The following is a 13,541-nucleotide window of genomic DNA, read 5'->3' as shown; positions in this document are numbered from 1 at the left end:
GACATGTCCTTAACATGGATTAATGCTACCTTGAAATGCTATGGCAAATACGCATTAAATTAAAGCTACGTAGTACATGTTGGGGATAAAGGAATGAATGGCCTGGTAATCGTGGGACAGACCAGATAATTAAAAGCATCAAAGGCTGTATTTCGTGCATACATGAACAGCTGTATGTACTGTCAAAAGAGGCAGGTCTTTATAGTGGTCATTCCAATTATCTACATATTTTCCAAGCTATTTACTCGCCTTGTTCTTACACATAATGTTGATTGCTCTGTAAACAGTTGGTTTGACATGATAAGGCCAAGTAAAAAAAGTATTAGTTTCTCGTCCTCGCGCGCATCCGTTTTGGCTGCCGCATCAAAAAAAAGGTTTTTTTTATTTTGAAATGTTTGTTTAAAAAACAACAAAAACGAAAATATCACAGACCTCGGAGCGATGCTTGTCTTTTTTGTATTTGTTTCCAGTCTGAATGAGTACACTATTCAGGTTAAAAAGCTAGATTTACAAACAAGTGATGGCCACTTTGTAGCAAAACATCCCCCGTGTTGAAAATGAATCACAAGAAAGCGATGGTAGTTTTGAAAAAAAAATGTTCATCTGCCATTTGGGATCCGCCATTTTGAAGAAGAAAAAAGAAGGTCAACCGCCATTTTGGATCGGCCATTTTGAAAAAAAAAAAAATTCCTCGTCCTCCTTTTTTTAAAAAGTTATGACGAGAAACTATTTTTTTTTTTTGGCCTAAGTAGGCTAGCCACATTCTGGACATGGTTTGGACAAGTCTGGCAAAACTATGACAACCTAACTTAGATTTCAATTTTGGATATCTGTACATTCCTGGGCACTGAAACCTCAAAGGTAATCCATTGTCTGGGCGTTGCCTGGGAAGACAAGGACAAAAGCTACGTATCTCTAGACATTGGCTGTTCCTAGTGAACAATGCAACGAAATCCCCATATACTCTCCATACATAGCGATCCAGTAGATATATATATATATATATATGGTCAATTCCAGCGAAAGCGGGACAAAATTCTCTCTATGTTAACTTTCCACTTTAAAATGTCATTAATAAAGGAAATCACATTATTGATGGAGCATATCATGTCACGTCCAATGTGCTCTCTTTGTGCATATAGGCCTTTACTAGCAAGTCATACCAGGGGACAAGTTATGATAGCTTAAATGAATTGACGTTACCCACGAATTCAAAGATAAAGCACCATATATGTCATTGAATGTCCTTCAATCAAAATGAAATTATTACCGTTAGAAAGACGTTTGCATCAGTTCAGTTCAGTTCAGTTTTATTTTCATCTCAACACACATACATATAAATAACATGATATAAAAAAAACATTTTGTAATAAATTAGTAACAATGCAATGCCAAATAATTTATAATTGAGATACCAATATTAATATTACAAAATAATATTTTAACAATGTGGTATGAGAGATGTGGATGCCACAGAAACGCAAAGCGTGTAAAGTTGTGGCACCCATTTGAAAGTTACAGACAAGTCTATAGCTTAAATGCAATATTCGATATTTATAAGGTTACAAATTCTATGAATGCCATAGACAGACAACATAAAGTCCGAAAAATCAATGAAGCATAAAATGCGAACTAAAGCAGCGCAGTAAATCCATCATGCAGGAGAAAGCACTTTAATCATCATCATGTAAATATCCATTGATGAGGTTTTGTTTGAATGTTTTTTTAAATACTGTAGGAGACGGGATGAGTTTAAGGGATTGGTCAAGATCATTCCAGAGGAGAGCGCCATGTGTTTTGATGGTGTTGCTAGCAAAACCCGTATTAAATAATTGGATTTGAAAGTCTTTAGAATGTCTGGTATCGTGTGTATGGATGTCGTCATTAGTAGTAAAGAAGTTGTCGTAGAGGTCATTTGGTAGCATTTTGTAATGAAATTTATGCATAAAAATGCTGTTTGAAATTTGAAAATGTCATGGATCTTAAGGGCATTTAATTGGTGGAAAAGTGGGTCAGTGTGGGCGAGCCACAAAGAATTTGTGCACGTCCTAACAACTCGTTTTTGTAGGAGAAAAAGAGAATCCAGATTGGCGTTGTTTTTATCTGCCCAGACAATTGCGCAGTAAGTTAAATAGGGAAGCACAGGTGTATTATATAAGGTTTGCAAAGAGGCCTCCGGTAGAAAAGGGCGGACTTTACGTATAATACCATTATATTTTGACACAATTTTAGTGATGTGTGTAGTGTGTGATTTCCAGCTGAGGTTATCATCAATAAGTAGGCCTAGAAATTTGGTAGTATGAACCAGATTTAATTCTGTATTATCTATTAGTACTTTTATATTGATTTCAAAATTGAAAGCGTATATATCAAACTGATGATCAATAGCTGAAAGATAGTTTGGTACATCATTGGCACGTTTATTAAGGCTTAATGCATTGAGGTGGAAAAGAGAAATTTCAGTGTTTTTGAAGTCAGTTGAGTTGAAAAGCTCAATGTCGAAGTAATTGCAATCAGTAATCATGGTGTTGTCAATATTACATGATTGATCGGATGTTGGTGAATTTGGGTTTAAAGTGCTATCAAAAGTAGATGGATTGAATTTGACATGTGACATAAAATCGGACAAATCAGACGTAGACATAACGAATAATAAATATACAATGCAAAAAAAAATATATATATATAATATATATATACAATCCAAAGTGAATAGGAATTGGATTATCTAGAAACAAAAGTAAATTAAAAACAGTTGGAACAGATGAGTCAAGCTCACTTATACCAAAATGTGAGGGAATAGGGGTGGGCTGGGATAATAATAAATACTGATATTAAAAGGGTAATGGCTGGATGTTGGCTAATACAAAGAAATATACTTCAACATGATCAAGATACTCAACATGTCATGAACATAAATATATAGAATAATGAAAGAACAATTGGGAAGTGTATGTACACGCCTATCAATATACCCCAATATCATGAATTAATATCAACTGAACATGTCATCAGTAATGTAAGGTACTGTCAAATATAAATAAGTATAGTAGATATCAATATAGGCTGAACAGCTTAAGGAAATGTCTATGAAGTATACACTCCAAATTTCAAGGATTCAAAATAAATCCCAAGGGACTGCGATTAGGGACCAATCAAGTGCCAGATCCAAAATCAAATCTTTAAGATTCAAAATTAAATCTTTAAGAATTAAAATTAAAATCCATAAGACTGACTTCAAATCTAAAATTGACCGGTCCCCAACCACAGTCTCAAGGATTCACTTTTAAATCCCTGCAATTTAGAGTGTAGGCCTACTTGCACTCTGTTGCACTGTATTTTGTGGTATGGTATGAATACCAAGATCTAACAATTCACCCAAATTGAGAAAGAGAAGCACAGGAACAGAAGGCAAAACATCGCACAAGTAGGACAAATATCAAAGACAGTAGACACCGCCTGTATGCAATTCATCAATCATGTGTACAAAACAGATCAAAATTAACTAATTATATGATCTCTCATCATTTGTAAAACGATTGAATTCCACCAAAGTTTGTAGACTCTAGAGGCCATTAAGTCAATTTGGCTAATAATTTTGTTACCCGCGTATCAAAAATAAAATGATCGTTCTGAAAAATGTTAAGTGAATATGCCATAAATGACTATATCATAAAACGAAGTTTCGTTCTATAATTCTGAGGTCCAAGTGATTATTTTATGCAAATACGTTTTACCCATAAAATTCCATAAAATCAAATTTGACGTTACCCACGTATCAACTGTTACCCACGAGTCCAGCAAATATAATTGCCATAACTTAAATTAACATTTAATGACTTTGGACACTGAATTTAGTTTGACAAGCGCTTAAAATTGTAAATCGTGAAAATACGTTCACCGCTTTAAAAAAGAATCTACGACGGTTTAAACTTTTGTTACCCACGAATCCCGAATAGATGCTAACCTTGAAAAATAAGGAGATTGTTTATTTTAAGTTTAAATCAGCACATATTCAAGCCATGGGTATGCTATAATTTTGACAGTACTTACAGTTTATACACCTAAGAAACGCAAACCCCAAACGGTACTATAGTACTTATAGCTTTACCCACGAATTCGGCGTTACCCACGAATCCAAGGATTTACTCGTAAATTATATGTTTCTTATGCATCTTAACATTTTGAAAACATGCGAAATAGGTTCTAAAACAGTCCTGTTTAATAGCGTCCTCTTGAAGGTATACTGAAGCTGCATCATGAAGTTTTGATTGATTATCCTAAATTACCGTTTTTTGGGTAAATGCAATTGGTTAGAGAAACGGGAATCATTGAAACACAATGGAGGAATAACCGCATGGTGGTTTCCAACCTTCTGTAATATTTTCTATTTTGCCGCTTACCAATACATACCTTCAAATATGTGTTACCCACGAACATTTTGGTTACCCACGAATCCCTACTTAAATTATAGTTAACAATGTATTGATAGTGTTTTAGTTCATAGGAACTGTCAAACACGAGTTAATAGAATATTGCTGCATGAAAATATGGAATGATTTTACTAAAATAATAATATAAAACTGTTTGCTCTGTCTATTTGAATTTGGCAACTTCATTATTCTCAAAATTTTATACCCAAAATGCCATAATGATCCATTCTAAATATTCCATGTAGTCTGTATTTTGATTAAAATTCATTTTAGTGCCATTGCAGCCTGAATTATTGACATACGGAAAAGCATTTTTTATTTTTATTAAAAATAAATAATAGGAATTGCTATTTTCCAGACGCTGTTACCCACGAATCCATCCGAGATCCTCATCCTGCGACGAGATACAAAATCTAACTTTATATTTATATGAAGCATTTATTCTAATCTTTCCAAATAACACAGTAATGTTAAATGACAGCCACTTTGGAAAGAGTTCGAAGAATTGACACAATCTTAACTGTACACCTGGTTCTTTCTTAAAATTTGTAATAACCAAAATATTTCTTTGTAGATATATGTAATAAAATTCTATTTTACGTTCAAAGTCTTCCCCGATTTCTAGTGTATATGAGTCACATATAAAATATTGAAAGATATTAAAGAAAGTGAAATTTTATGGCGTACAACAGGTGAAAAATGCTTGAATTCGTGGGTAACATGCATATGCGCATTTAACACTTTATTTGGTCTACCAAGAAAAGTTATTTTTCAATCCGATGGCACTTCCACCTGATGATTCACTAGACATGATCGTCTCATTTGATAAGTCTAGAATTGAAAAGGAAAACATTTTCAAAATGGCCCCCAGAGAGAATTTTGGCCCGCTTTGGCTGGAATTGACCATATATGTATGTGATCATTTAAATTTGTCTGCAGAAGGTGATGACCGATTGCAATGAAATTTGGCGGTTGTAAAACACCTCATTATCAGGTGCAAACTGCAGCACAATTGTGCAATCTGGATTGCGTAATACCGAGCCATGTAATCTCAATTTTATTTTTATGTATGCGGTAATTTTACTTTTTCTTCAAAGATTCACTGCAAACATTTATGAAATTTGGTGTTTATAAAGCTAAGAATGTCTTTCGTTGATGTAAGTTGCAGAAACATGCATCTGTTGATTGAAGATATCCGCAGTCTCGTTACACTATATTTTCTGCTCATTCATTCAGGCAGGGGGTTTATAAGGAGTATACAAAATGACAGAACATTGTCAAATTTTCGGTGGTAATACATGTACAATACTATGTTTTATGCTAACCGTACCAAATAGTGTTATTGTGTACAAATTATTACAATATAGGTATATGCAATTATTTATTTTTGGTGTAAAATATTTCTGCGAAAGTGTTATGAATATTAAGTCTTCCATTTTTGTAAGCTTCAATGATATTTGGTAGATTAATAAAACATGTACTATATATAGATAATGTTGTTACCCCATCTCATTTCTCAGAATTCTAATTGGTAAATATGAGTAGGCAAATGAATACGACATTTGCGCTAATCCTGGATACGGGGACGTACCGCCCAAAATGGGTCTGCTTTTCACAACAAACCCCAAAACGTGGGGGATAGCTTGGACCTTTCAAGTTCCTATTTATGTTTTGGGCACGTGGTTCAGTGGCGTAGCGCCAGTCATCCTATGGGGGACGACCATGATTGGGGAGGGGCACAAGGTCTGACGGGGGTGGGGTGGTGGAAACAAGCCGTTTTGCGGCAATTTTCCTTTGGGATTACCTACATTTTAAAATCGATGGGGGAGTGAGGGCCACGCGCCGCAAATTCCACAGATAGTTGTGTACGTTGTAGTATAGTGGTATTATGGCCTGGAGGATTTAAATCATTACGAGATCTGGGCGACCAATCACAAGCCAGATACATTTAAAGATGCATTACATCATGGCTAATTATAGTAGGCCAGACAGACTTTCCATAGACACCCATGTTAAGCATTTGTGATGCGATTAAGTAAAATCAGTCGGAACTCGGAAATAGCAAATTTTCAGTTTCTTATATAGGATAGTAAAAGTCATTTACATAGCTGCATTTTGCAGAAAACCCCGTTGAAATTGAACCACCAGATCCAAAGATAAGAGCAATTAAAGAGTCTCCAAAACAGGAGGAAACAAAAAGAAATATTTCCTTTCTTTGGCAATATCTCAAAATCATTATTCCGAGTTCCGACTGATTTTGCTTGATCGCATCACATTATAGCCGCAATCCAAAGTAAGTAGTCCACTTGGGAAGCTAACAGAGGGAGTACGATGACTGAAAAGATCAGATGTGAAAATCAATCAATTAATACAAATCGGAGTTTATGCTTTGATGTAATACTAAAAGTAGCCAGAATATACATGTACAATGTGCAAACCAACCCACCACGGGGAGTTTGTGTTAACAAATTTAAAAAAGAATCCCTAGTGGCACAGTGGTCAAATGTCATACAACAGGTTTCAAATTTCATAATTGCTCAGATTTGATTAAAAACTAGAGCGATAACCGCACCATAGCTGAACCATGTGGCTTCGGCAGTATATTGTGGTAGGCCTATTATACCAATGTCACCCGGAGTCTGTAATGGACATAATCTCGAAATGCTACAAAGGTATGACCGGCCGAGTGGTGTTAATGAAAGAGGAAAAGTAAAGAATAAAAAATTAACTAGAGCAACTGTACCCACGAGGTAAGTTAGGCGGATGACTGTGACGATCTGATCAAGCAGCAATACTGTGCTGGATAGTATTAATTTTAATAAGACTGTTTCATTAATTGCCGTTTTAATATACCTTGATCGTGGAAAGCTGGCATTTTGAAAACTTGAATTTTGACCTCTGTATGACCCCCTTAATGGCCTTATATGAATTTTAAAATATTTAAAACATGTTAAGAATGTCATAAGTATCATCGCATTTAAAAAGCTCAATTGAAGCATTTTGAAAACTTGACCTTTGACCCCTTTATTGCCCCTTAATGACCTTAAATGAATTTAAAAATATTTTCAATGTGTTTAGAATGTCATAAGGATCATTGCGTTTAAATTTCGGCTCAATCGGATCATTTTGGAAAACTTGACCTTTGACCCCTTAATGACCTTAAATGAATCTTAAAATGTTTTTAAAATGTTTAGAATGTCATAAGGATCATTGCATATAAATTTCAGCTCAATTGGAGCATTTTGAAAAACTTGACCTTTGACCCCTTTATGGCCCCTTAAAGGAGTATTTCGTGATCCTAGCATCCTCTTTTTATGACATTTTTCAGTACATATCCACGAAAAAAGCATATTCCCAACATTTCAGTTGATTCTGATTTTGCGTTTGCGAGTTATGCATGATTATGTGTATTACACTGCTCCATAGACAATACGTTGTAATTTCGTTCTGGTGCACCAGAACGAAATTCAAATTTCGCGATATCTTTGCTAAACGAATTAATCTGCAAAAATATTTGGTGCATAAACATTATGTAGCCAGAAGTATCCAGGGGTGTAAAAATCTCAACTTTTTTTGGGGAAAAGTGGGGATGAGGCTGTGGATCACGAAATGCCCCTTTAATGACCTTAAATAAATTTTTTAATGTTTTAAACATGTTTAGAATGTCATAAGGATCATTGCTTTTTAAATTTAAGCTCAATCGGAGCATTTTTGGTTAAAATGACCTTTTTTGACCCCTGTGACCCCTGAATGACCTCTGACGTTTGGAAATATTTTTATTATATTCTTTATGTTTTCCTCTTTCATAATAATGACATCACTCATGGGGTCATACCTCCGTGGCATTTAGAGATATGTCCATTTCAGACCAAAAGGTTGCCGAGTAAGTAAGTAAGGGAGTAAGGAAGTAACATAGACTACTATAGGCTGAGACCATTTCATGGTTCAGCAAAAAAAGAAACACCCAAATATTCCTCTGGTCATAACAATTCAGAAAAAGTACAATTTGAACTATCTGCGACATACCGTTCTTGAGTTATAAGCAGAAAGGTCAAACATGGGGCGGTCAGGTGTTTGTTTTGTTTTGTTTTTTGTTTGTTTTGCTACACAGGGGTAAAAAACAAAGTGCTCCCATTTCAATGAAAATGGTCTCAAACTGTTCGTCACATAAAATGAACTCCAATAAGGAATCTATGGTGTTTTTTTCTAGGAAATATCACAAAATAGGTTATGGTCAATTATAGGCCTATGGCGGTTACAATGGCGGTTATATGGCTAGATTTTGGCAATAAAAAAGCCTTCTGGACAGTGCTGCTAGTCTCATTTTTTTTCACCATTTATGTAATTCGCATCTTTTTCCTGCCGTTTGTTAGGTGAATATTTCGGTATTTTTTAATCACGCGATACCCCTCTTGACCTCATTTTCGATGTTCTGTATTACGTGTTATAGATACGATATGTTAGTTTTTGTTACGTAGAATATCTATTAGAAATATATTATCGATTTTACGTCATCAAACATTCGTTAGAGCTTAATAGCTTTAAACATTACTGAAAAAAGAATGGGAATATATAGACATCGAATATTTAACGTCGAAGCCTGTTGGGCCACTCAACCATGGACATAATCAAAAAATCCGAACTTATCATCCTACCTTTTCTGGTGTATCAAATATTATTGGAATTGTTGACAATGTTCATAATTAAACATTGTAGTTTAAACAAAAGAGTAGCTGACGAATTAGTCGAAATTGCGCATTTCTCATGACGTTTTACTTTCATCTTATATAAAACAGAATATCACTGAATAAACTGTAACGTTATGATTCGTTATACATTGAGTATTAAAGCACAATGTGCAGATACAGACATATTTTACAGGTCACATACATACAGTAATAACTTTTAATGTTACATCTACATAGTGAATGTATTTAAAATCACATAGGTTTTATAGGTTCGAGAATTTCACAAACTTGTTAACAATAATAGTTGTAAATATAGTTTGTTTGGATTTTAATTGGCGAAAATCAGGGCCGTTCCGGCCATTAGGCCAGGTAAGGCGGTCGCCTAGGGCGGCAAACGCAGAGGGGCGCAAAAAGAAAAATCAAGAATGGAGAAAGAGAAGGAGGAGCTTCTAAATGGCAAAAATTTTCACTCGCTTCGCGCGCATTTGTACCACACACTTATTATGTCACCAAAAGGTGCTGAATTCACTATACTTCCAGAATTTTTTCCAACTCCATCCCCTCAATGCCCAAAAGAAATCTACGCCACTGTGGAAAACGGTAGTGGGCAGTATACAAATAGGTTAAAACTGATGAGTTTTCAAGGGGGCGACCCCTTAACACTTTTTTCCATGCTTTAATTTGGTGGGGCGGCAGGGAGAGGCTTTGCCTAGGGCGGCAAAATCCCTTGGAACGGCCCGCCTGGCGAAAATTATTCGGTTTTTGTTATTGTGAGCGTCAATAGAGTCCAACTTACACTCGCGTAAATTCACATAAGCGCGATCCTGTCACGCGATAACCAACTCGCAACAACAATTAAGTGCATGTGCTGCGACCAAGTTTGTGCGTCAATACACGATGTTATGAGTCTCATATTTTCACCATTCCTATAATAGTAGTATAGCACGTCCCATTACGTTAGGGTTTGGGAATGAATATCGGGAGCAGGATGAGAAAGTAACATCATGACCTTACGGAAGTAGGATTTGTCACAGGAAATCACACCTTTTGGGGTAAAATCCTGCTCTGTGATTGGTCGAATGAAGCTTAGCAGGAAGCTGCTAATTATAGGAATGGTCTATAAGGCTGTGGACAAAATTCCGAACTTTTGATACTATCCTACCTTTTCTGTGCATCAAATTATTAAAATTGTTGAGTTTTGATAATTTTACGTTGTATTTATATAGGGTAATTTTTATCTCGATTCAAAATGGCGGCATTTCCGGTTAACCTTTCAAAATGGCGGTATTTCCGGTTGACCTTTGACCACTTCCGATTGACCTCATGACCCATGACCCGAAAGTGACCTCGTGACCGTTGACTTGGGTTGACCTATGACCTCGTGACCCAGAAGTGAACGTCCTGGAAAGCATACTTACTACTACTTTCATTCTATCAAGGAATTACTCTAACGTTACGATTCGCTGTAAAGTTCATTCGCTCTAAGTGTGAAGGTTTTGACTGGGTGTGTTTACTAGTTTTTGGGTTACCTCATTGATATCACTAACCACAAGTTCCAAAGTGGTACTCAAGAAGTCACAACAATGATAAGAGACTGTATACAATTTTAACTATTTTAGTCTAAAATACTATGCCATTTTATCAGTTGTTGACAGAAAACCTCTCCAGTCGTGCAGTAGTGTGGTTTAGTTTTTATCAATATTGGGAATTGTCAACTCCCAAAAACCTTCACAGTTAGGGCAAATGGACTTAACATTATAAATAGATACATTTGGAAAAAAATTGCATTAAAGCACATTGTGCGGATAGAGATATTGTTAGGTCAGATATTTACACTGACAGTTATTTTGTAACATCTTCATCAGGCAGGCGCGAAAGCCATAATGTGTGATTTGCTCCACAGTGACGCCCTCAATTTTTATTGAATTTCTACTTTTTGCATGATTGTAATGCCCAATGGTGTAATAAAATACAATGTGAAAGACTAAACCTGAAGTGCTTTAATTACAATAATATTAAGGTTTTTTTTATATTAAAAAACCCATTTGTCTTACTTCTTGTTTGTCTGTCCTACATGTAACTGTGTGAAGCTACGCCAATTTTCATGATACTAATACGATACGATCGGTGAGCTAATACACGCATTGTAGAAGAATGTAACGGCTGGAATGGCATGGTAATTTTCTTCGTTTTACCTTGTTTGGCTCGAAATTAAAAAAAGGAACAATGTGATCAGTGAAAATTAGATTTAAATAGGAATCAATTATGTAAATTACACATTATGGCTTTAAGTAAGAACATTTTTTGTCCACGAACTGTGGTAGTGGACGAAATAGCTTATGGTTATCCTGGGAAGATTATGCTTCAAAGATAAGGGAAATTAAAGACATAATGTACGATCTTATAGTATGAAATTGGTTAATTTTTTCAAACCTGATTTTTTTTGCATATTTGTAATGTTTACACATGTCCCAACTTGCACGTAAATGGAATCGGCCAAATTTGTTGTCTTTGTAAGGCAACAGAGCAAAGTTCGACATATTATCATAATTTAAAAATTATGATAATATGTCCTCCCATAGAACTGCATGTTAAAATGGTCAAAATAACTAATGGGATTTCTTTCACTTAACCTTGTTAAAATGGACAGCAACCCTGCTCGGCAGTTATTACTAATATTATTTTAAGATCTTGAATAAAAAATGATAAAATTAAAATTTGACAGAAATCGTACATTAAGGCTTTAACAAAGCAGGCTACACCGCATCAATTCGTAGCGAAGGACATACAAACACGGTAAACATTTGCATGATGCAGTCATGTCTACAGTAGAATTCACCACGACCTTTGCAGGACTTAAACCCCATTAAAAGCTATTAAACCAAGATAACACTCATTGAAAATAGCTCAACTATGTTACATCAGATCTTCTCTGGTTAAATCCACACTACACATGTTTCTGTTTTACCTGTGCAATGAGCAATGAGCTGGTATTATAGTTTCAGTTGGGTGAACGATTATAAAGCAAACGCAAGGTAACAATACTGGTGCGCATTTGTTCACGAAATGAGACAATAGTGTGCATATTGTTAACCAGCATTCTTGAAAATGAGAAACATAATGGTTGTGGACCGTAACACGGTTTGGAAATAATTTCTTCATATTGTTTGGTGTTATCTGTCGTTTACATAATTATCCTTCCTAAAACACCAAAGTGCGAATATTTCCAAACACCTAAATTTAGGACATGTTACAAAACTATATTTTCTAGAATTTCAGAAGAGTACTTTAAATATTGGCCGGTTATTTTTCACACAATGACGTTAACTACGCAATGTCCTATTACCTATAACATACACTAAAACACCAAAGTGCGAATATTTCCAAACATCTAAATTAGCTAAATATTTAGGACATGTTACAAAACTATATTTTCTAGAATTTCAGAAGAGTACTTTAAATATTGGCCGGTTATTTTTCACACAGTGACGGCAATTGTCTATACTTCTAACATACACTATTTGTAGAGGTCACGCGTCAATGGTGAGAGCACTGTGTATTGTGTATAGGAAAACGGACAGTAACTGCAGTATGGTCCGAATAAACACATCAGGCCGGACGCGATTGGGGTGTGTCTAGCTGTGAGGGTCTGTGATTACCCTGATTGACAGCGATTTGGTTTGTAGATTTAATCACTGATGTAACCAAAATATAATCGTATGATAGCTGTCTCAATATGCTAAACAGTATTCTAGTAGCTTCTAGTAGACATGAAACTATGACAAATATAATTGTGGAATGGGGATATAACTCTTAATTTGGTAAATCACTACACTCGAGTATATGACTAAATTCTATGTTTTCTGTTTCCCGCGACAATGCTCTTAAACGATTTAATACAAATTGTACACATTGTACTCTCCGTGTGTATAACCTAATAACATACGCTTTTTGTGTTCTTCTTCGCCAATTTGCCGTTTACAACATCACCACAAGAGATCAGCCAGAACGTCTTCTGGACGCCTTTCCCCTGCAACAATGGTTATGGTAAAATTGTGAAGAGATATAATGGGTATTGGATATTATAGTGGAAGCTGTGGAATAATCATGTTGGGGTTTTTAATGGTTAATGTATAAATACCAAAGAATTATTTACACGTCCGTGATCATGGTGATTTTCGTGAAATAATTTCCTCATTTAATACAACGGCTACCATGATGCTGGTGGAATATGGATGTTACCAATTCTGATCATTTGCGTCTATGCAAAAATTATATCTGAGTACAATTTTGCCTATACCGAATGTTACCAACATCATTTGCCTCTCCCCTTTTGAGTTGCTATGTCCTAGTCCTGCCCCATCTCGAATGAAACTAGACCTAAGTGATGAATGAATGTATTTTAAGTTTAATTTTTCAG

At 35.3% G+C, this 13,541-nt stretch overlaps 1 protein-coding gene across 1 annotated transcript in view; it reads right to left on the bottom strand.

The window, feature by feature from the left end:
- Positions 1-13,055: 13,055 nt before the first annotated feature.
- The window catches only part of LOC140168779 (atrial natriuretic peptide receptor 1-like), an 82,078-nt gene continuing 81,592 nt past the window's right edge, over positions 13,056-13,541 (bottom strand). The window contains exon 24 of the mRNA XM_072192189.1: positions 13,056-13,151. Coding sequence (XP_072048290.1) covers positions 13,056-13,151 — 96 coding nt within the window. The remainder of the gene's footprint in view (positions 13,152-13,541) is intronic.

The sequence above is a fragment of the Amphiura filiformis genome, chromosome 13, assembly GCF_039555335.1.
Source record: "Amphiura filiformis chromosome 13, Afil_fr2py, whole genome shotgun sequence".
Taxonomy (NCBI): Eukaryota; Metazoa; Echinodermata; class Ophiuroidea; order Amphilepidida; family Amphiuridae; genus Amphiura; species Amphiura filiformis.
This window is presented reverse-complemented; position numbering and strand designations above follow the sequence as displayed.